Below are 24,118 nucleotides of genomic sequence, written 5' to 3'. Positions count from 1 at the left end.
AGCACTGGGGGGGGGGGGGGGGTGTGTCGGTGTATGAGGAGTACCTGGGGAGGAGTGTGGGTGTGAAGAATACTAGGGGGGTGTATGAGGAGCACTGTGTGGGTGTGTACGAAGAATACTGGGGGGGGGATGTCGGCGTATGAGGAGCACTGGGGGGGGGGGTTATGTCGGCGTATGAGGAGCACTGGGGGGGGTATGTCGGCGTATGAGGAGCACTGGGGGGGGGATGTCGGCGTATGAGGAGCACTGGGGGGGGGTATGTCGGCGTATGAGGAGCACTGGGGGGGGGGTATGTCGGCGTATGAGGAGCACTGGGGGGGGGGATGTCGGCGTATGAGGAGCACTGGGGGGGGGGTATGTCAGCGTATGAGGAGCACTGGGGGGGGTATGTCGGCGTATGAGGAGCACTGGGGGGGGATATGTCGGCGTATGAGGAGCACTGGGGGGGGGGATGTCGGCGTATGAGGAGCACTGGGGGGGGGATGTCGGCGTATGAGGAGCACTGGGGGGGGTATGTCGGCGTATGAGGAGCACTGGGGGGGGTATGTCGGCGTATGAGGAGCACTGGGGGGGGTATGTCGGCGTATGAGGAGCACTGGGGGGGATGTCGGCGTATGAGGAGCACTGGGGGGGGGATGTCGGCGTATGAGGAGCACTGGGGGGGGGGGTATGTCAGCGTATGAGGAGCACTGGGGGGGTTATGTCGGCGTATGAGGAGCACTGGGGGGGGGATGTCGGCGTATGAGAAGCACTGGGGGGGGGGGTATGTCGGCGTATGAGGAGCACTGGGGGGGGGGGGTATGTCGGCGTATGAGGAGCACTGGGGGGGGGGTATGTCGGCGTATGAGGAGCACTGGGGGGGGGGTATGTCGGCGTATGAGGAGCACTGGGGGGGGGTATGTCGGCGTATGAGGAGCACTGGGGGGGGTATGTCGGCGTATGAGGAGCACTGGGGGGGGTATGTCGGCGTATGAGGAGCACTTGGGGGGGATGTCGGCGTATGAGGAGCACTGAGGGGGAAGTTGGTGTCTGGGGTGTATAGGTGTAGGGGGGGGGGGGGGGGGAGGTGTAGTTTTGATTTTATTGATGGATTTTTATAAGACTCAGAATGTTTCTCTGTAGATTCGGACAGTTCAGGTTTTATATTCTGCCTCCTCCTCTTCCTATAGACACCATCATGTCAACCGGCTTCAGCTTCGGGTCAGCTGCCCCTGCTGGAGGCTTTAGCTTCGGAACCGCTAAAACCACGGCTTCCACGGGAGCGACCGGCTTCTCATTCGGCACCACCACAGCCGCCGCCCCAACTGCTGGCTTCAGTTTTGGCAACGCACAGGCAAATCCCGCATCCATGTCACAGCCCAGCTCACTCTTCTCCTTCTCCACGCCGGCGGCAACCACAACGGCACCAGCAGCAGCACCAGCAACCGGCTTTTCCTTTGGTACACCAACCTCATCCGTCTCCACCGGAGCGCCTACGGGGGGAATGGCCTTTGGGTAAGAAGAGTTTATTGTGTTTCTTGTACAACTTCTATGAAATATATAGAAACAATGTTGCAAGTCAATCCTATTCACCACTTCAAGGCTGCTGTGTGTGTGTGTGTGTGTGTGTGTGTGTGTGTGTGTATATATATATATATACATACATACATACATACATACATACATACATACATACATACATACTGGAACGCTTTCAGAAGCCCCCCTCCCACAACTCGCTGGTATTTCTCGGGCTTACCATTTACACCAGGTCACCCGAGAAACGATCCGGCGGTACGGCTGGCTGGTTCCAGAGGTGATCAAAGAATTGATCCTCTTTCATCGCCTCTATGGCCTTGGAGGACTGTAGCCACGTCGTGACGTCACTTCCGGTTCAGGGGGAAGTAAATCCGTTTTTAAGTTTCCTTTGCTTTTAATGGTAAAGAAGAGATTTGGGGTCTTTTTTGACCCCCAGATCTCTCAATAAAGAGGACCTGTCATCCTTCATTCTTTTCTAAAGGAAGTTTATACATTCTTTGTAAAAGAAATTTAAAAGTAATAGATAAAAAAAAAATTAAAGGGACAGTGTAAAAATAAATGAAAGCGCACCCCCCCCCCGTTCCTCCGCGCTCGAGCGCAGAAGCGAACGCATTACGCATATGTAAACGGAATTCGCACCTCACAAGTGGCATCGCCACGACCGTTAGAGTGAGAGCAGTAATTCTAGCGCTAGACCTCCTGTGTAACTAATCAGGTAACCTGTAAAGGTGTTTAAAGCGTCGCCTATGGAGTTTTTTTTTTTTTTTTAAGTACCGTAGTTTGTCGCCATTTCATGACGAATTTTAAAGCGTGACATGTTGGGTATCTATTTACGCGGCGTTGCATCACCGTTCACCTAATACACACAAAAAAAACTAGGGTACTTTTTTTTTGTTTTCTTTTAATTTTAATTTTTTTTATTATTGATTACCCACTTGCCTACCAGGCACTTATACCCGCCTTCCTGCCCATGCTAATTTTTCAGCTTCCAGCGCGGTCACACTTTGACAATTGCGCGGTCATGTAACTCTGTACCCATATGAAATTTTTATCATTTTTTTTTTTTTTTTCTTCACACAAATAGAGCTTTTTTTTGGTGGTTTTTATTCACCACTGGGGTTTTTAGTTTTTGCAAAATAAATGAAAAAAGGCCAAACGTTTTTTTAAAAATTTACTTTTTTTATAGTTTTGTTATAAAATGTTGCAAACGGGTAATTTTTCTCCTTCACTGATGAGGCTGCACTGATGGGCACAGGTAGGCGGCAATGCTGGACACTGATTGGCAGCACTAATGGGGCTGCACTGACAATCATGACACTGATAGTCGGTGCCCTTTTTGTGAGTGCAGATGTCCTTTTTTCACAAGCCAGTTATCGGCTCTCTTCTCCTCATGCTGTCAGTGTGAGGAAAGGAATGCCTAAAGCCGGCTTCAGTTTACATTGTGATCAGCTGTGACTGGATTCAGCTGATCATGTTGTAAAGAGTCATTGATTGGCTCTTTACTTCCCGAGGACACTGCTATTACAGAGCGCGCCGCAGCGGGTCCGATCACTGAAGGAGCTCATATAACGCCCTCCCAGAACTGGTTGGAAAGTAGTGAGATTTTTTTTTTTTTTTTTAATTAATTAATTAATTTATTTAATTTCTAAAAAAAAAAAAATTTAAATTGTGTTTGCAAAACCACTGCGCAAGTACCGTGTGAGATAAAAAAATTTCAATCACCATTTTATTCTCTAGGGTCTCTGCTAAAAAACAAAACAAAAAAAAAACCTGTAATGTTTGGGGGTTATAAGTAATTTTCTAGCAAAAAATACTGATGTAAACAAAAAAGTGCCAGAAAAAGCCTGGTCTTCAAGTGGTTAGCCACTTCATCTCTGGGGAGATTTACCCCCTTTTCCTGACCAGGTCATTTTTTGGGAAATGGCACTGCGTTACTTTAACTGACAATTGCGTGGTCATTTGACCCTGTACTAGGGCTGGTGAAAAAAATCGATTTAAACATTGAATCGAGTTGAGAGGTCAAATCGATTCAAAATTTAAGCAAATCGATTTTTTTTAGATTTTTTTTTTTTTTTCCCACCCGCCGGTCCTAAGGAGCTGCGGGCAGGAGTTTTTAGGCTAGGCCGCGGCTTCGGCCTAGTCCGCGAGGCTGGACGCCGCGGACTAGGCCGAAGCCGCGGCCTCGCCTAAAAACTCCAGCCCGCAACTCCTAAGGACCGGCGAGGTGTCCAAAAAAAATAAAAAAATAAATTTGAATCGTGAATCGAGTTTTTTTTAAAGAAAATCGCAGATTTGTTTTTTTTTTTTTTTTTTTTTTTTTTTTTTTTTTTTTTAGAAAATCTCCCAGCCCTACCCAAATGAAATCCTATTTTTTTTCCCCCACAAATAGATGTTGTTTTTTTTTTTTTTTTGTGGTACTTGATCACCTCTGCGTTTTTTTATTTTTTGCGCTATAAACAAAATATTACCGCTAATTTTTGGGGAAAAAAATGTTTTACTTTTTGCTATAAAACACATCCGATAAAAAAAAAAAAAAAATGTAAAAATAAATTTCTGCAATTTAGGCCAATATGTAGTCTGCTACATATTTTTGGTTTAAAAAAAAAAAAATCCCAATAAGCGTATATTAATTGGTTTGCACAAAAGTTATAGCGTCTACAAACTATGGGATAGATTTTTGGAAATTTTTTTTTATTACTTTTTTTTTTTTTTTTCACTAGTAATGGCAGAAATCAGCGATTTATAGCGGGACTGCGATGGGCAAGTTGGGCACTAGCTGACACTTTTTGGAGGGCCAGTGACACGAATACAGTGATTAGTGCATGAAAATATGCACTGTCACTGTACTGATGAAACTGGTTGGGAAGGGGGTTAACGTCAGTGGGCGATCAAAGGGTTAAACGCGTGCCTAGCCTGAGTTTTTTTTACAGTGCGGGAGGGGCTTTTACTAGGGGGAAGGCATAGATCCTGTGTCTCTGCTTTGCAGGAACGCGGGATCCATGCCTTCCCTACTGACAGAACAGCGATCTGCTTTGTTTACGTGGGCAGATGGCCGTTCTGCCTGGGTGACCGCGGACTTTAGGTCTGCGGGACCCACTGTGTAGAATCGCAGCAGGAGCGAGGCGGCGCGCACTCGCGCCCGATACCCGGAGGTGCAGGATGACGTGTGTGTGTGTGTATATGTGATAGATATAACTAGAGAGAGATGGATAGAGAGATATATCTCTATCTCTGTATATCCCTATCTCTAGATATCTCTCTATATCTATATAGCTCTAGCTCTATATATCTCTAAGTATCTCTAGATATGTCTATATATATATATATATATATATATATATATATATATATCTCTAGCTCTAGGTATCTATCTATACATCTCTATCATCTTTAGGTAATATATATATATATATATATATGATCCTGCACAGAGTGAATGAATGAGAATAAAAAACGGAGGAGAGTCTAGTCACATCTTATTATTTATTATTATTTATTTATTTATTTTTTTCAAAGTCATGTGACTGCCCTCCTCCAGTCACAAAGTGTTTTCTTTTCAGTGACTGAGTTGTAAAGTGCAGAGCAGTGTAAACATAATTGATGTGATAACAGATATCGATACCAACTCGCCACTATAATTTTAAATACAGTATTTAACATTTCTTTTTTTTTTTTTTTTTATCTCCCACTCTAGGGCTAATACTGCCAAGTTCTCTCTAAATACACAGATCGGAAATAGTACTATGGGTGGAGCTACACAGCCTGCTATCGGTGGAATGGCACAGCCTTCTATGGGTGGAGCTATGCAGTCTGCTATGGGTGGAGCTATGCAATCTGCTCTTGGTGGAGCTTTGCAGTCTGCTATGGGTGGAGCCACCCAGCATGCTATGGGTGGCGCTATGCAGTCTTCTATGGGTGGCGCTATGCAGTCTTCTATGGGTGGCGCTATGCAGTCTTCTATGGGTGGCGCTATGCAGTCTTCTATGGGTGGCGCTATGCAGTCTGCTATGGGTGGGGGCATGCAGTCTGCTATGGGTGGGGGCATGCAGTCTGCTATGGGTGGGGGCATGCAGTCTGCTATGGGTGGAGGCATGCAGTCTGCTATGGGTGGGGGCATGCAGTCTGCTATGGGTGGGGGCATGCAGTCTGCTATGGGTGGGGGCATGCAGTCTGCTATGGGTGGGGGCATGCAGTCTGCTATGGGTGGGGGCATGCAGTCTGCTATGGGTGGGGGCATGCAGTCTGCTATGGGTGGGGGCATGCAGTCTTCTATGGGTGGAGCTATGCAGTCTGCTATGGGTGGGGGCATGCAGTCTTCTATGGGTGGAGCTATGCAGCCTGCTTTTGGTGGAGCTGTGCAGTCTACTCTTGGTGGAGCTACCCAACCTGCTCTTGGTGGAGCTACCCAGTCTGCTCTTGGTGGGGCAATGCAGTCAGCTCTTGGAGGAGCTACCCAGCCTGCCATTGGCGGAGCTACCCAGCCTGCCATTGGAGGATCTACGCAGTCTGCTCTTAGTGGAGCCATGCAGTCTGCTCTTGGTGGAGCTACCCAGCCTGCTATAGGTGGAGCCGCTCAAAGTGCAGGTTTCTCATTTGGAACTACAACGGCACAGTCACAGCCACAGCCATCTCTCACCGGAGGCTTCGCCTTCTCTGGCCAACCAGCGACGACTGCCTCCGCAACTGCAAACCCAGCGAGCACCGCTCAGACAGGCGCATCCTTCTTCACGTCGGCATTTTCCATGGCGCCAACTGCCACGTCCACTGCACCCACCACTACCCTAGCCCCAGCGCAGGCACCTGCCGCCCAGCAGACTTCCACTTTATTTTCAAGACCACTTGAGACTACATCAGGTAATCGCACAGTAATCTTGAGGAATGCTTCGTAATGTTTTTTTATTATACCATTTGTTTTGTAAAAAAAAGCCAGACAACTTTTTTTTTTTTTTTTTAACTTTAATATTAGCTCTGAACACCTTTTATTCATTTAGCAGCAGCGTGGCATGTCTCCTTCTCATAACTAGTAAGCTTTAAGCCTCCATTCACACTATGAACCCACATGTAAATCGCACAGGAACTGCACTGCAATTCCTGTTCAAAGCCAATGTCACCAGCACACCGAGGATCTCCAGAATGGTTCCTATGCTTTAATCAGAGATCACATCGTTGCAGCAAATTGCAGCGTTTCGGAGTCACACAGGACCCCTTCATCAGGTGTGTGGCCCGATGAAGGGGTCCTGTGTGACTCCGATACGTTGAAATCTGCTGTAACGATGTGGTAGCTGATTAACGCCTAGGACCCTTTTCCGCAGATCCTCGGTGTGCTGGTGACGTTCTTTCGCCCTAACTTGACACGGTTCCTTCAGTCGCCCACTTTGTACGCACATCCATTTCTACAGGAACGTGTGCGTTGGAAGCATTCCTGTTTCCCATGAGGTTTTGAATGGGTTCAAATCACACCGGGTTGTGCGTGCACCAAATAACCGGTACTAAAGTTTCCATCAATAAGAACACTCTATGAATGGGGGATGGATGAATTGAATGAAAGGTCTACCTCCTTCATTCATAGATAGCTATAGTACAGCGTCTCTGAATGGAGGAAGGGGGAGGGGCAGACATCGTCAGCACTCTGGGTACATATGACCATTCCCTCAGGTCTGCTAAAGTGTATATATTCCCCCCAATATTTCATATTCCTGCTTTGCCTCTCTGTTACCATGTACTTGTATTTAAATGTCTCCCGTTCTCTTCGCATTGCTTCCTTCATGTGAAACCCCTTCTTGATCTGTCAGTCCCCTGCTTTCCTATTTTCAACTGACCACACTAGGACTGGAAGCACATCCATCCCAGCATGGTCCGTATTCTTTGCATTGTACTTTGGAGAACAACCCTGCCTGTCCTCCTGTGGTCAGACTTGTGCTGGCAGGCTTCCCGCCCTCCTTCCCTGTAGAGCTGGGCGATTTTTTTCAGAAAAAAAAAAAATGCGATTTAAAAAAAAAAAAAAAAAAAACTCAATTCATGATTTGAATAGAGTGTTTTTTTTTTTTTTTTCTTTTTGAACACCGCGCCGGTTCTGAGGAGCTGCGGGCAGGAGTTTTTAGGTGAGGCCACGGCTTTGGCTTAGTCCGTGGCGTCCGGCCGCCTAGTCTGCGGCGTCCGGCCTCGCAGACTAGGCCGAAGCCGCGGCCTCGCCTAAAAACTCCTGCCCGCAGCTCCTCGGGACCGGTGCGGTGTCAGCACCGGTCCTAGTGAATAAAAAAAAAAAATCTAAAAAAATCGATTTGCTGAAATTTTGAATAGATTTGACCTCTCAAATCGATTCAAGATTTCAATCGATTTTTTTTTCCCAGCCCTACTGCCCTGTACAGCTCTTCAGTGGTAAGATCAATGGGGGGGTCTGCTGTTCTCGCTTGGCAAGCACAGCACCTTTTACAGGGCAGAGGATTTTCTACCCCTGTTGGGGGTACTTTTTACACAGTTAAAAATGTACCCTTTTTCCTGCACACTATAATCCTACGGAACATTTTCCCCTTACAAGTCAATTAGGCTTCAAATTGCATGTTACCTCCCTTTATATGTGTTGTGTTATTCATAGGGATGCTCCGATGCCGGTATCGGTGCTGATGCCAAGCATTTGGGCGAGTATTGGTACTGGCTCAAATTCTCCCGATACCGAAACTGATACTTTGCTGAGCAATTTGCGTCAATATAAAATGAATGGGTGCAAGTCGCACTGCAAAGTATCGCATGCAATTTGAACATGAATGCAGTGGGATTCCTGTCTGAATTGCATGCGATTTCCCCCACCGCATATGTGTGTTTATAGAAAGGGATTAAAGCGCCATCTAGTGGGCAGTTTAAAAAAAAAAAATGTTAGAACTCACAGTACATATCTGGCCACATGCAAAATATTCTACATAGGTGTCCCGGTCCGCCGATGATAGCAAATCAGGGCTGCTGGAGGTGCTGACAGGGCTGAAGCATAAGTTTCCCGGGACCCCGTGTGTGTATAGGGCAGAAGTGATGTCAGCTTAGGGGCGGACCGCCTCTACATCTCCTCCAACCCTGTGCGCACCTCCAACGGCCCTGATTTGCTATCATCGGCGCACCGCTTTCAAAATAATCGACATAGGTGTCCCGGTCTGTCCATGATAGCAAATCGGGGCCGCTGGAGGAGATATAGAGGGCAGTCTGCACTCAAGCTGACATCACTTCCACCTTATAACCACGGGGTCCCGGAACTTCTCCAGCCCTGTGAGCACCTTCGGCGGCTCTGATTTTCTGTCATCGACGGACCGGGACACCTATGTAGATTTATTTTGCATGTGACCAGAGATGTACTGTGAGTTACTAACATTTTTTTTTAAAACTACCCACTAGATGGCGCTTTTCCCTTTCTACACACATGGAATTCACAAACGATTTGAAAGGGAAACGCAAACACATTCCTGTTCAAATAACTTGCGATTCTTTGCAGCGTGATTTGCGTAAATTTTTTTTTTTTTTTTTTTTTTTTGTATTGATGCGAATCACACCACAAAGTATCGGTACTTGAGATTCGGCGAGTACTTGACTGAAAATATCGGTACTCACTGTTGGCGTTCTATAAAACCCGTATAATAATAATAATACTTGCCAATTTAAAAAAAATAAAGATAAAGAGCATCGGTACAACCCTAATTATTCATATAGTTCTTGGTAAATGTAGCCTTTTAATGTTTTTATTAGCGTTGCACAAGCATAGAAACAGATTCAGGTTGGTGTGGTCGGTTTGCATCCCAGCTTCTAATCCATGCTACAGGACCGCCCGCCGTACCTGCCGTTCAGTGGTCTGGCTGATGCTGCCCTCGCTAGACTTTATCGATTGACAGGAGTTTATAGCAAGAGCATTGTGTGTGTGTGTGTTTGTTTTTTTTTTTTTGTTTGTTTTTTTACAAATTGTTTTATGGTATGTTTTTATTTTCTTACTTTTTTTTAGTATCAACAGCAGCATCTACATCCAGCGCTTCGGCTATCAGTTCTCTCCTTGCGACCTCTGCGCCATCACTTTTTTCACTCAGCTCCACAACTGCTTCAGGTATGCGACTATCTGTTGTATCTATCAAGCTGCTTTGTTATTTTATCGCACAGGGTGATTGCTAAAAATACACTGACTTTTGTTTTTTTGTTTTTTTGTTTTTTTGTTTTTTTGTTTTTTTGTTTTTTTGTTTTTTTGTTTTTTTGTTTTTTGTTTTTTTGTTTTTTTTTTTTTTGTGCTCCTTTCATATGGATAAGGTTTTAGGTCAGCTTATGTCTGTTTTTTCAGATTTAACCACTTGAGCTCCGGAAGGTTTTTACCCTCTTTTAATGACTAGGCCATTTTTTTTGCAGTTCTGCACTGTGCTACTTTTTAATCACTTCAGCCCAGGAAGGATATACGCCCTTAATGACCAGGCACTGCGTCGCCTTAACTGACAATTGCGCGGTCGCGCGACGCTGTACCCAAACATAATTGACGTTCTTTTTTTTTTTTTTTCACACAAATAGAGCTTTCTTTTGGTGGTATTTGATCACCTCTGCGGTTTTTATTTTTTGCGCTATAAACAAAAAAAGAGCGACCGTTTTGAAACAAAGCACTATTTTTTACTTTCTGCTATAAAAAATAGCCATAATTAAAAAAAAAAAAAAAATCTTCATCAGTTTAGGCCGATACGTATTCTTCGACATAATTTTGGTAAAAAAAAATTGCATTAAGCGTATGATTGGTTTGCGCAAAAGTTATAGTGTCTACAAAATAGGGAGTAGATTTCTGGCATTTTTTATTATTATTATTATTATTATTATTTAATAATTTTTTTTTTTAACTAGTAATGGCGGCAATCTGTGATTTTTAGCGGGGCTGCAACATTGCGGCGGACAGATTGGACACTTTTGACACTTTTTTTGGGACTATTGACATGTATACAGCGATCAGAGCTAAAAATGGCCACTGATAACTGTATAAATGTCATTGGCAGGGAAGGGGTTAACACTAGGGGGCGATCAAGGGGTTAAGTGTGTGCCCTAGACAGTGTTTCTAACTGTGGGGGAGGGGGATGGGACTGCCTGAAGGAGGAGACCAATCGCTGTTCATAATCAGTATGAACAACTGATCTGTCTCTCTCGGGAGTGATCGTAGGTGTCTGGCGGACATCGCGGCCGCCTCGCATGTGCATCAGCTCCTACGTCACACGGCAGGTGCGCACGCACCCCCTATACCCCCTTGAAGCGCCTGCCGTACAGCTACGGCGATTCGTGCAGGGAAGCCAACCTGCCGCATAACGATGGCGGCTGGTTGGCAAGTAGTGATACTAAGAGTCCTTTTTTTTTTTTTTTTTCTTTTTCTTTTTCTTTAATAATAGCAAAGCTGTTACACTTACCTGCTCTGTGTAGTGGTTTTGCACAGAGCAACCCGGATCCTCCCCCTTCTCGGGTCCCACTTCGGCGCCCCTGGCCCTTCCCTCCTGTTGAGTGCCCCCCACAACAAGCAGCTTGCTATGGAGGGCACGCCGAGCCGCAGCTCCGTGTGTCCATTCACACACGGAGCTGCGGTTCGGCCCCGCCTCCTCACTCCTGCCCTCTGTGCAGATCTGCCATTTCATTCGCCTTTTGATGTGCTGTGTTGGGGAGGAGGTGTGAAGGGAGGGGGGGGACCTGTAATTGCAAAGGGGACAGTGTTTGTTTCAATAGGGGACTGTGAGGATGGGTGGAGCTGTGAGACGAGTGGGGTGGGGTCGGTGATTGCAAGAGGGCTGTGTTTTAGAGGGAGCGGGTGATGTGAGGGGGAGGGGGACTTGTGATTGCAAGGGGGACTGTGATGTAATGAGGGTGGGATCTGTGATGTGAAGGTGGGAGTGTGATGTAAGGGGGAGCTGTGATTTAAGGATGGGGTACTTGTGATTGCAAGGGAGACTGTGATGTAAGGGGGGTGGGCTGTGATGTGAGGAAGTGGTGGGGCAGTGATTGCAAGGGAGACTGTTATGTGAAGGGGGGGGGCATAAGACACTGATGTGAAAGGGATGTCTGTGATACGAAGGAGATGGCTGAAGACACTGACTTAAATGGGGCTGTGATGTAAAGGGAGGAGGGCGGAGCTGTGATGTAAAGGGAGGAGGGCGGAGCTGTGATGCAAAGGGAGGAGGGCGGAGCTGCGATGCAAAGGGAGGAGGGCGGAGCTGCGATGCAAAGGGAGGAGGGCGGAGCTGCGATGCAAAGGGAGGAGGGCGGAGCTGCGATGCAAAGGGAGGAGGGCGGAGCTGCGATGCAAAGGGAGGAGGGCGGAGCTGCGATGCAAAGGGAGGAGGGCGGAGCTGCGATGCAAAGGGAGGAGGGCGGAGCTGCGATGTAAAGGGAGGAGGGCGGAGCTGCGATGTAAAGGAAGGGAGGGAGCTGCGGGGTAAAGGGAGGGAGCTACGATGCAAAGGGAGGGAGCGAGGGAGCTGCGATGCAAAGGGAGGAGGGGGAGGGAGCTGCGATGTAAAGGGAGGAAGGGAGGGAGCTGTGGGGTAAAGGGAGGGAGCTGTTGGGTAAAGAGAGGAAGGGAGCTGCGATGCAAAGGGAGGAGGGAGCAGCTGCGATGCAAAGGGAGGAGGGGGCAGCTGCGATGCAAAGGGAGGAGGGCGGAGCTGCGATGCAAAGGGAGGAGGGCGGAGCTGCGATGCAAAGGGAGGAGGGCGGAGCTGCGATGCAAAGGGAGGAGGGCGGAGCTGCGATGCAAAGGGAGGAGGGCGGAGCTGCGATGCAAAGGGAGGAGGGCGGAGCTGCGATGTAAAGGGAGGAGGGCGGAGCTGCGATGTAAAGGGAGGAGGGCGGAGCTGCGATGTAAAGGGAGGAGGGCGGAGCTGCGATGTAAAGGGAGGAGGGCGGAGCTGCGATGTAAAGGGAGGAGGGCGGAGCTGCGATGTAAAGGGAGGAGGGCGGAGCTGCGATGTAAAGGGAGGAGGGCGGAGCTGCGATGTAAAGGGAGGAGGGCGGAGCTGCGATGTAAAGGAAGGGAGGGAGCTTTGGGGTAAAGGGAGGGAGCTGCGATGCAAAGGGAGGGAGCGAGGGAGCTGCGATGCAAAGGGAGGGAGGGGGAGGGAGCTGCTATGTAAAGGGAGGAGGGCGGAGCTGTGATGTGAAGGGAGGGAGCTGTGGGGTAAAGGGAGGAGGGGGCAGCTGCGATGCAAAGGGAGGAGGGCGGAGCTGTAATGTGAAGGATCTGAATTTTAGAACAGGAATGAAATTTGGACCCCTGCGGGAAAAAAAATTCACAGACTGGACCTTTCTGAATTTTGATTCAGTACCCCTGATCTGTAATAAAGTCTTATAGCTATTACAAGATGGTTGCTGCTCCACAGAATGCTCGCTCACTTAGTCATATGTAAGCTCTTTTCTCTGGCCGGCGTGGTGGTCCCTCGGGGGGGGGGGGGGGGGCCCCCCCATATGAAAATGGTTAAATGACGTTGGATATCATTTCACCTGGAAGAGAACAAGCTCTGGATGATGGGAGGGGAGTGTTGCGGCTGTCAGTGTTTGCGGCTGTCGGCACAATACGTTTGGATTATCTTGTACCAGTCTTCAGAATTTTTACTAACATACAAGCTAATCCTTTTTTTTTTTTTTCTTTTCTTAACAGCATCCTTAAACGCAAAGCTCCCTACTACTTCAGTAGCGCAGACCAGTGCCGCCAGCACCATTCCTAGTTCCAATATCAGGTAAGCACAATTTAAACGGTTTCATTCTTTGAGCTTGAAGGCATATCTTACACCTTGTGGAAAAAAAATGCAGTGCTGTCCCTTTAAGAATATGTCAACATGTGTGAAATTTGAAGTCACTCAAAACCTGGAATCCCAAAAGGTGGATGCAGTTAATTTAAACAAATAGCCATAGAGTAGTCGCTGTGTGATGAAAGCGTGTACAGACGAATCCTTCGCCAACACTCCAATCATGCAGCGTCTTACAAAGAGGTTTGGCTACCTTTTTTAAGCAGCCAAATAGCGTCAGTAATCCAGCTCCAGGAAGATTGAAAAAAAAAAAAAAAACTTTCCAAAGGCATCACTTCAGGTTCCAACACTATGGTTATGCTCGCAGTCCTCTCCAGAACGTCATGTGTATTAGAAAAAAACAGAGAGCCTCCTCATGGTGTAGTACATTTTAAAATTCAAATAAGTTTAAATAAAGTATTGCACTTTGGCGAACTGAGGTATGAAGCATTAACCAGTCATTTGTGTAACCAGCTATCAAGATGGCTGCGGTCCGTCACGGTGCGCGATGGCATCACATACCGTAGCTCCACCCTGTGTGTTTCGTCACTAGGGGGACGTTGTCAGGGGCGGGTCCTAGTGAGGAAAACTCACAGGGTGGAGCCACAGTGTGTGACTTCATCACTCGCCGTCAGACTGCGGCCATGAGGAGGTTCTCTATTTATTTCTAACAGCTCTCTTCCTAGTAAGGTACATCCCTACATCAACATATACAAAAAACACAATACATTTACCCTGGGACTTTTTATATGAGACGCATCACAAACTAACAAATCTACATGATTACTGCTTTATTGATCGACAGAGAATGAGATTTGTATCCATTGATCAATAAAGCAGTAATCCTGTATATTAGTTTTATTGTTTGTTTGTGATGCGCCTCATATAAAGTTCCAGGGTAAATGTGTTGTGTTTTATTTTGTATATGAGGTGCATCACAAACAAACCATCACTAACTAATATACAGGATTACTGCCTTATTGATTAATGGATACAAATCTCATCTGTTGATCCATAAATCAGTAATCATGTATATTAGTTACAGTGTCTTGCAAAAGTATTCACCCCCCTTGGCATTTTTCGTGTTTTGTTGCCTCACAACCTGGAATTAACATGGATTGTTTGAGGATTTGCATCATTTCATTTACAGAACATGCCCACAACTTGGAAGATTTTTCTTTTTTTTATTGTGAAGCAAACAACAAAAGGGACAAAATAACAGAAAAAGTCAATGTGCAAAACTATTCACCCCCCTAAAGTCAATACTTTGTAGAGCCACCTATCACAGCTCCAAGTCGCTTTGGATAAGCCTTTATGAGCTTGTCACATCTTACCACTGGGATTTTTACCCATCCTCCTCCAAAACTGCTCCAGCTCCTTCAAGTTGGATGGTTTGCGATTGTGAACAGCAATCTTTAAGCCTGACCACAGATTTTCTATTGGATTGAGGTCTGGGCTTTGACTAGGTCATTCCAACACATTTACATGTTTCCCCTCAAACCACTCAAGTGTTGCTTTAGCAGTGTGTTTGGGGTCATTGTCCTGATGGAAGGTGAACCTCCGTCCTAGCCTCAAATCACACACAGAGTGCTACAGGTTTTGTTCAAGAATATCCCTGTATTTAGCACCATCCATCTTTGCCTCAACTCTGACCAGTTTCCCAGTCCCGACTGCTGAAAAACATCCCCACAGCATGATGCTGCCACCACCATGTTTCACAGTGGGGATGGTGTTCGTTGGGTTTGCGCCAGACATAGCGTTTTCTCTGATGGCCAAAATGTTCAGTTTTAGTCTCATCAGACCAGAGCACCTTCCTCCATACATTTTGGGAGTCTCCCACATGCCTTTTCCCAAACTCAAAACGTGCCATTTAGTTTTTTGCTGAAAGTAATGTCTTTCTTCTGGCCACTCTGCCATAAAGCCCAACTCTATGGAGCGTACGGCTTATTGTCGTCCTATGTACAGATACTCCAGTCTCTGCTGTGGAACTCTGCAGCTCCTCCAGGGTTACCTTAGATCTCTGTGCTCCTCTCTGATTAATGCCCTCCTTGCCTGGTCTGTGAGTTTTGGTGGGCGGCCGTCTCTTGGCAGGTTTGCTGTTGTGCCATGTTCTTTCCATTTGGTTATGATAGATTTGATGGTGCTCCGAGGGATCATCTAAGATTTGGATATTTTTTTTATAACCTAAACACTTGTACTTCTCAACAACATTGTCCCTTACTTGTTTGGAGAGTTCCTTGGTCTTCATGGCAGTGTTTGGTTAGTGGTGCCTCTTGCTTAGGTGTTGCAGCCTCTGGGGCCTTTCAGAAAAGTGTGTCTATGTAATGACAGGTCATGTGACACTTAGATTGCACACAGGTGGACATCATTTCACTAATTATGTGACTTCTGAAGGTAATTGGTTGCACCAGAGCTTTTTATGGGCTTCATAACAAAGGGGGTGAATCAGTTTTTTATTTATGAAAAATAGTTTTATGTATATATTTTTGAAATTTTACTTCACCAACTTAGACTATTAGACTATCCATCACATATAATTCATATTAAAAAAACATTGAACTAAAGGCTGTAATGTAATAAAATAGGTCAAAAGCCAAGGAGGGTGAATACTTTTGCAACTCACTGTATGTATTGGTTGTTATGTCATATAAAGTTCCAGGGCAAATGTATTGTGTTTTACGTGTATGTAGGTACGTGGGCTGCACTCACAATGTATTCGCAAGGATAAAATCATTAATTTCTGTGATTTCTCTCCTGTTTAGTGCACCTACCGTAATGACCTACGTGCAACTCGAAAACCTCATTAATAAATGGAGTTTAGAGCTCGAGGATCAGGAGAAGCATTTCCTGCAACAAGCCACACAAGTCAATCTCTGGGACAAGACCCTGATCAGCAATGGGGAAAGAGTGAGTATCGGGTATTGTGGAGTGTGCAGGAGAAACCCCAGACATGTTCTGTACGGTGATCCAAACTTTACATTTTATTCTGTGCAAAATACAAAAAAAAAAAAAGAGGGGGAAATTTTTACTGAAACTGGAGAGGGCAAAATCTGGTGCAGCTCTGCACGGAAACCAATCAGCTTCCAGGATTTATTGTCAAAGCTTAATTGAAACACACAGAAATTAGAAGCAGATTTGGCTGCCATGCACGGCTGCACCAGATCCTGAGGTCTCCAGTTTTAGTAAATCTTCCCTATTGAATACATCTATGCAATACATGCACCTTTTCGAATGTTTTATGTCGACAGCTATTTGTAGCATTACTGAAAGGATAAAACTCGGTGAAAGGTGCATTTATTGCGGAGATTCACAGAACGTATTTTTTTTTTTTTTTTTTTTTTTTTTTTTACTTTTACTAAGTCCCTGGGTCTTGGAAAATGGCAGATAACAATGTTCTACGGGCCAAGGATGTCCTCCACACACACCAAAAGATTGCTTTAGCACTAACTTTATAGTGTCACAAGCAAACAGTATGGTTGTGACACAATAAAGTGGTTCCAAAGCGATCCAATGGTGTTTAAGGCTTCATGTATAAAGGACGTTGTTTAACCTCTCCTAAAAGATTTAACTTGACAGCTAGAAACCAATGTAAAAAAACACCTGTTTAGCCGCGTTTACATGCCGCGTTTAGCCAGGTTTGCGTCTAGAAGCGTTTTTTAACTGTCATGGCTGCACATATGGGCATACCTGCACATCCCTTTTAAGACACGGCTTAGTGGGCGCGCGCCCGCCTTGTACTCTGTGAGCGTGCCCCGCGGACTCTATGTTTGCTGGGGGCCCGCGATCGTAACACAGAGCAACAGAACGGGGAGATGCCTATGTAAACAAGGCATTTCCCTGTTCTGCCTAGCAACATGACAGGGAGCTACTGCTCCCTGTCAACGGGAGCAGTGATCTCTGTCATGTTGTAGTGAGCCCACCCCCCCTACAGTTAGAATCACTCCCTAGGACACACTTAACCCCCTGATTGCCCTCCTAGTGTTTAACTCCTTCCCTGCCAGTGTCATTTACACAGTAATCAGAGCATTTTTATAGCACTGATCGCTGTATAAATGACAATGGTCCCAAAATAGTGTCAAAAGTGTCCGATGTGCCTGCCGCAATGTCGCAGTCACGAAAAATCGCAGATTGCCGCCATTACTAATAAAAAATAATAAAAATGCCATAAATCTATCCCCTATTTTGTAGACTCTATAAATTTTGCGCAAACCAATCAATATATGCTTATTGTGTTTTTTTTTTTTTTTTTTTCTTTTCTGTTACCAAAAATATGTAGAAGAATACATATCGGCCTAAACTGAGAGAGAAATTTTGTTTATAATTTTTTTGTGGGATATTTATTATAGCAAAAAGTAAAAAATATTTCTTTTTTTTTTTTCCAAATTAGCGCTTTTTTTTTTTTTTTTTTTTTTGTTTATAGCGTAAAAAATAAAAAACTGCAGAGGTGATCAAATACCACCAAAAGAAAGCTCTATTTGTGGGGGGAAAAAAAGGACATAAATTTTGTTTGGGTGCAACGTCGCACGACCGCGTCGGTTAAAGCGACACAGTGCCTTATCGCAAAAAAGTGCTCTGGTCAGGAAGGGGGTAAATTCTTCCGGGGCTGAAGTGGTTAAAAAAAAAAAAAAAAAATTAAATTTTTTGTTTTAAAATGAAAAATGTCTATAAACGAAACGCGTTTAGCAGTGTTTACCCGCTGTTACAGGCATTTGGCGTTTTCAAATGCCTCTGAACGTCCGTCCTGAATGCCTTTTTTTGCGTTCCAAAAAAATCCTTCTAAATTCAACTGCCTAGAAAGGAGTATAAAGGTCCCCATGTACACGTACTGATAAGAGAACATAGAGGAGAGTTCAGGGGCAGCTGAGAAAAAAAAAAAAAACATCCAACTCATCCTAAACGTCCGTTTACCAGCAGCAGTGTACATGAAGACTAACGAATGTTTGTTTGTGGCCTTTAATATTTTGGAGTTACACATGTAACTTTTAAATATACAGTAGTTGGCTGCTCTAAAGGACTGTATGTTTAATCTATATATATATTTTAAATTTTTCAGATCACCTCTTTACATCGAGAGATGGAGAAGGTAAAATTGGATCAAAAAAGGTAATTAAACTGTTTTTGTTAATCACGTGTACCATGTGTTGTGGGCCTTCATTTGGCAGTAAATGTTAAAGGATAAGGTCACCTTTTTGGAACCATGTTCCTTTTGTTCCACCTGTATTTAGGGTGAAACATGCAACATGTTCCCGTTCCCCCTTTCAGTCCTGACAGCAGGCGGGGAATCTTCTCCCCGCACCTGCTGTCGCTTTTTGGAAAGTGCGCAGCCATACAGGGCTCCGCCCACATGGCCGCGCCATCCATTCACAGTCTCCTGTGAATGAATGAACGGAACTACAAGTACTGTCATCCACCGCGGCTGACGGCTGGGTAGGTCTGAATGAACAGCGAGGGCGTTGTTGAGCGTTCTCATAGTTCATCCACAAGCCCTGCAGATTTCAACAGACAGAGCCCGTATGTAGGTACAGGCAGAAAGCTGCAGGGCTTGTCTGCAGAAGCCTGGGATTTAACCGCTGATCCAATGGTCACGGGTGCAATGCTTTGCAGGCTCCTGCAGGAATAAATTATAAATGCACTTTTTTTTTTTCTGCAAAAATATGTGCATTTGTTATTTTTTTCAGGAAAGGTTAACTTGGCTTTCTAAGTTTTAGCTGTATATTTCTTGCCGGAGATACCCCTATGTGTGGTATGGAGATTCCACATATGGGTACAAACATTAAGTAGCGCACACATAATAGATCAGAATAGTGTTCAGTTTGTTAGAGCTGCATGATTCTGGCTAAAATGAGAATCACAATTTTTTTTGCTTAGAAGATAGATCACGATTCTCGTGGCGTCTTTCACATTAAAACAAAAAAAAATTTGGCTAACTTTTACTATTTCGTTGTTTTTTTTTTTTTTTTTTTATTCATTGAAGTGTATTTTTTCCCCAAAAATTGCATTTGAAAGACTGCTGGGCAAACACAGTGTGACATAAAATATTGCAGCAATTGCCATTTTATTCCCTAGGGTCTCTCCTAAAATATATATACTATAATGTTTGGGGGTTCCAAGTAAAAATACAAAAAAAATTTGGATATTTTTTTTTTTTTTTACTTACCTCTAAATGCCTGTTGCTAGGGGTTCCCTCGTAGTCTGCCTCTTTCAGTGCCTGGGCTGATGACATCACTTCCCCCTTGGCGCAGGAAGGGCTCAGCTCTGCTCCCTCCCTCCTGTCAATCATCTGGGACCCATTACAGGTCCCAGGTGACTGAGCGGCCAATCACGGCGCGCGGCGCCGCTCGCGCATGCGCAGTGGGTGCCAGGCTGTGAAGCCACAGCCCGGCGCCCACAGTTGCAATGCCGGCGCCGCTGAACGGAGGGGGAGACGCGCGGGGCTTCGATCCCCCGCATCGCTGGACCCTGTGACAGGTAAGTGTCCAATTAAAAGTCAGCAGCTGCAGTATTTGTAGTTGCTGACTTTTAATTTTTTTTTTTTTTTACTGGGCCTTGGGTGGAACTCCTCTTTAAGAAAGAAGTGTCAGAAAAAGATTTAGACTTTTAAGTGGTTAAACTTCCTGCATTTACAGGTTGTTGAAAACTTGGCAGACTGCCTGGATTATTTATTTACACAGAAGTTTTCTCCCTTTGATCTAAGAAGGAAGCTTAGTTAAAATGTATCAAGTTAAAGACTGGGCAGAATGCCCGGATGCTTTCTTTTGACAGCTGAGTGAGCACATAGTCTCTCCACTTGTTTATATGAATCGTCAAACTTTGCAGGAGAGATCTCAGAGGGGGTGAATCGAGATCACGATTTTTTTAACGATTAATTGTGCAGCTCTACAGTTTGTCTTCATGGGCTTCCTGGTTTAGCTTTAATGTTTTTTTTTTTTTTTTTTTTAGATTGGACCAAGGATTAGATTTCATCCTCTCCCAGCAGAAAGAACTAGAAGATATCCTGAGCCCTCTAGAGGACTCGGTCAGAGAGCAAAATGGAACCATCTACCTCCAGCATGCAGATGAAGAAAGAGAAAAGACGTAAGATTGGGGGAGAAAAAGTTTATTTCATGTCCAGCAGTCATGCATATGGCTTTGGTCTGTAATAGTAAATAATCCCCCCCCTTTTTTTTTTTTTTTTTGTGTGGTTCACCGTCTTGTATATACTTCAACTCATTGACACAGAATGGATAGTGGGTGGGGCATAGCGCTAAAGTTGACTGGTGCAATTTTTGTTTGCAAACACTACTTTTAGACCCCTTTACACCGAGGGCATTTTGCAGGCGCTATAGCGTTAAAAATGTCGCCTGCAATCCGCCCTCAAACAGCTGCAGCATTGTCTCCAGTGTGAAAGCCCGAGGGCTTTCACACCGGAGCGCTGCGCTGGCAGGACGTCAGGAAAAGTCCTGTCAGCAGCTTCTTTGGAGCGGTGTGTTTACCGCTCCTCCACTGCTGCTCCCCATTGAAATCAATGGGGCAGTGCTGGGATACCGCTGGCAAAACGCCGCTATTGCGGGCGGTTTTAACCCTTTCTCGGCTGCTAGCGCGGGGGGGGGGGGTAAAAGCGCCCCGCTAGCAGCCGAAATGCGGTGCTAATCCGACGGTAAATTACCGCTAAAAATAGCAGCGTTTTACCGCCAACGCTATGGGTGGCTCAGTGTGAAAGGGCTCTTAAAGTGAACTTGTTGAGCCATAAACACAGGGCCGGCCATTGCTGATCTACTAAAAATGCCAGTCGCCTGCCTTCCTTTATTCATATAACCATATTGTACTAAAGTTCCCTGCACACTAGGATATGTCTTTTAATTCGCATTGCATTCTGTAGAATTTCAAGTGATCTTTTTTTTTTTTTTCTCCAACAGTTACAAACTGGCAGAAAACATTGATGCCCAACTGAAGCGAATGTCGCAGGATTTGAAGGATGTCATCGAACATCTGAACACATCCGCTGGACCCGGAGACTCCAGTAACCCGGTTAGAGTCCTTCGCTTTTATTTATTTTTTTTTCCCGATTTAATTTCTGCAGAACGAAACAATGTTTTAATTATAGGAAATCCCATAGTGAGAGAATATGAAGACCTGAGATTGGCCGGGCAACTACTCTTCTTTGTAAAAAGTCAGACGTACATGATATCTGTGTTCAGGCAAAAAATCGCCGCCATTACTAGTTAAAAAAAAAAAAAAAAAAAAGTTTATAGACGCGATAACTTTTGCGCAAACCAATCAATATTCACTTATTTTTTTTTTATCAAAAACATGAAGCAGAATACATATTAGCCTAAACTGATGAAGAAATTCAATTTTTTTTTTTTCTTACGTTGATACGGTTTTATAGCAGAAAGTTTAAAAAAATTTGTGTGTGTGTATATGTATATATATATATATATATATATATATATATATATATATATATATATATATATATATATATATATATATATATATATATATATATATATATATATATATATATATGTATATGTATATATAAATATATATATATATATATATATATATGTATGTGTATATATAAATTTTTTTTCTTTCTCAAAATTGTCTTTTTTTTTTGTTTCTTTTTTGTTTAAAAGAAAGCTCTATTTGTGGGGGTAAAAGAGGACATCAATTTTATTTGGGTTCGCGCAATTGTCAAAGTAACGCAGTGCCGTATCGCAAAAAAAAAGGGCCTGGTCATTAAGGGGGGTAAAACTATCTGGGGCTGAAGTGGTTAATGTGGTAGTAAAACTTTGTTTTTGGAATTGTACCTACATGTAATGCCTGTGCCACAGTGCGAAAGTTCAAGGCATGATGGTATCTAGTACAGGGTAACCTGGCTATGTCATACACAGCACACATACTTATACTTCTTTAAAAATAATGGGTTTGAAACTTTTTATTTTTTTTATTTATTTATTTTTTTTTATGATCTCGCTTATAGAGATTATAATCTTATATAGATTATAGGGCAAGGCTAATGTCTTGGTAATTTTTGTATGGCGTTTGTAGGCTGGAAAAAAGAACAAACCCAAGATAAAAAATACAACTTTTATGATATTTATTGAAAATTAGAGTTTTGAATGAACTTTAAATAATATACTGTGTTTTTATATTACAGCTTCAACAGATCTGTAAAATCCTCAATGCTCACATGGACTCCTTGCAGTGGGTTGATCAGAATTCTGGTGAGTGTCACTTTTTATTTGTAGCTGCTTATAGCACTCTTTTTTTTTTTTTTTTTCCTTAGGTTGATGTTGGTCCTAATATGTGTTGTATCGTTGTCTTGGGAAATTGAGCTTCCATCAGGGGAGGGGTGCGATGGCTATATTTTGTATTTCTTAATCACACATCACAAGATTTCATGATATCCATAATGATTGGATTACCTTCACCTTTCCAGGTAAATGTGGACACTGGCAAAAAAAAAAAAAACTCTACCCAGTGGCGGCTGGTGCTCGATAATTCGAGGGGGGTGGGGGCGCCAGCCTCTGTGGGCAGTTGCCTATGGATTTTTTTTTTTCGTGCCTGTTCAGTACCCCCCTTGTTGGGTGTGGGGCAAGAAGGGCTTTATCTGGATTGGTGGCCAATGGCCTAGATCAGGGGTCTCAAACTGGCGGCCCTCCAGCTGTTGCGAAACTACAAGTCCCATGAGGCATTGCAAGGGTGACAGTTCCAAGCATGACTCCCACAGGCAGAGACATGATGGGACTTGTAGTTTCACAACAGCTGGAGGGACGCCAGTTTGAGACCCCTGGCCTAGAAGGACCCTACCTAGACTCTCTTGTGGAAGAAAGGGGGTGGCCTGTAATTATTATTATACAGCGCCGACAGTTTACACAGCACTTTTTTAACATGAGGGCAAACAGTACAATTACAAAACAGTTTAATATAGTAGGAATCAGAGAGCCCTGCTCGTTAGAGCAAATAATTTAAGAAGGAGAGTAGGTAATTTTGCCAAGTTGGCACTGAATACTACAGGTAGAGCTGTTCGGTATATGGTATTGTGCTGTACAGGTTCAGGGAAGTGATTCCCTTCAGGATCCATGAAGGGCCTGCTGTGATGGGTGAAGATTGGGCTTGTAATGAGCCCTGCGGGCCTTGAATGGTGAGTGCTTCTGTGTTATGGACCCTGAAGGAATTCCTGAGAGTCTTGAGCTTCTTCATGGATGCCTTGCAAGATTAGGCGACCCTCTAGACTGGGCATTTTGTCCCTCCATAGGAGGAGATTCCTGTAGATAAAATGTTAGTCTGCTGAGCTTCTTTGTAAGAAGCAAATCAAGTTGTTGCCCTTTTGAGGGCGAGCATTGATTAGGTCATCCTTGGATGCTTTCATCTTGAAGGTAACGGTAACACGCTGCTACCTCTGAAGAAGACGAGACTGACAGGTTAAACACCGGGGCCTGCTTCTCCCGCTGAGAAGTAGTAGTTAGCTTCAAGCCTAAGCCTACCACCTAGTTCCACTAGGAAAACTGGACTCCAAAGACCTCCAAGTCCAGAGACCAGTCATATTCACGGTGAAGGAGCACCCCAACTCTTGCAGGTGAGGGGAATTTTATCAGCCTTCATGGATGTTTGGACACAGGACACGAATAGGTCCCACAGTTGGTGTCAAGAGGTTAAAAGCTGGAATTTCAGAGCTTTCCCCCTCCACACTTTGTGCTCAAATGTCTCTCTGAATTTTGAAAGAACAGCGAGTTCTTTGTGGCCCTGGAGAGGTTAGGGTGTAATGAAGCCCGTATTGAAATGGGAGATGTTTCTCAGCCTGTATTCAAACTGTTCCAAAGACCAATGGATACATTCAGTCTATTTTG

General features: G+C 44.6%; 1 protein-coding gene across 1 annotated transcript in view; it reads left to right on the top strand.

Moving 5' to 3' along the window:
* The window catches only part of LOC141108736 (uncharacterized), a 29,197-nt gene that overhangs the window by 234 nt on the left and 4,845 nt on the right, over positions 1-24,118 (top strand). The window contains exons 2-10 of the mRNA XM_073600638.1: positions 1,170-1,494; positions 5,213-6,372; positions 9,497-9,595; positions 13,154-13,232; positions 16,043-16,187; positions 18,334-18,383; positions 20,220-20,354; positions 21,176-21,287; positions 22,426-22,492. Coding sequence (XP_073456739.1) covers positions 1,178-1,494; positions 5,213-6,372; positions 9,497-9,595; positions 13,154-13,232; positions 16,043-16,187; positions 18,334-18,383; positions 20,220-20,354; positions 21,176-21,287; positions 22,426-22,492 — 2,164 coding nt within the window. The 5' untranslated portion in view covers positions 1,170-1,177. The remainder of the gene's footprint in view (positions 1-1,169; positions 1,495-5,212; positions 6,373-9,496; positions 9,596-13,153; positions 13,233-16,042; positions 16,188-18,333; positions 18,384-20,219; positions 20,355-21,175; positions 21,288-22,425; positions 22,493-24,118) is intronic.

This window comes from Aquarana catesbeiana, linkage group LG09 (assembly GCF_042186555.1).
Source record: "Aquarana catesbeiana isolate 2022-GZ linkage group LG09, ASM4218655v1, whole genome shotgun sequence".
Classification (NCBI taxonomy): Eukaryota; Metazoa; Chordata; class Amphibia; order Anura; family Ranidae; genus Aquarana; species Aquarana catesbeiana.
This window is presented reverse-complemented; position numbering and strand designations above follow the sequence as displayed.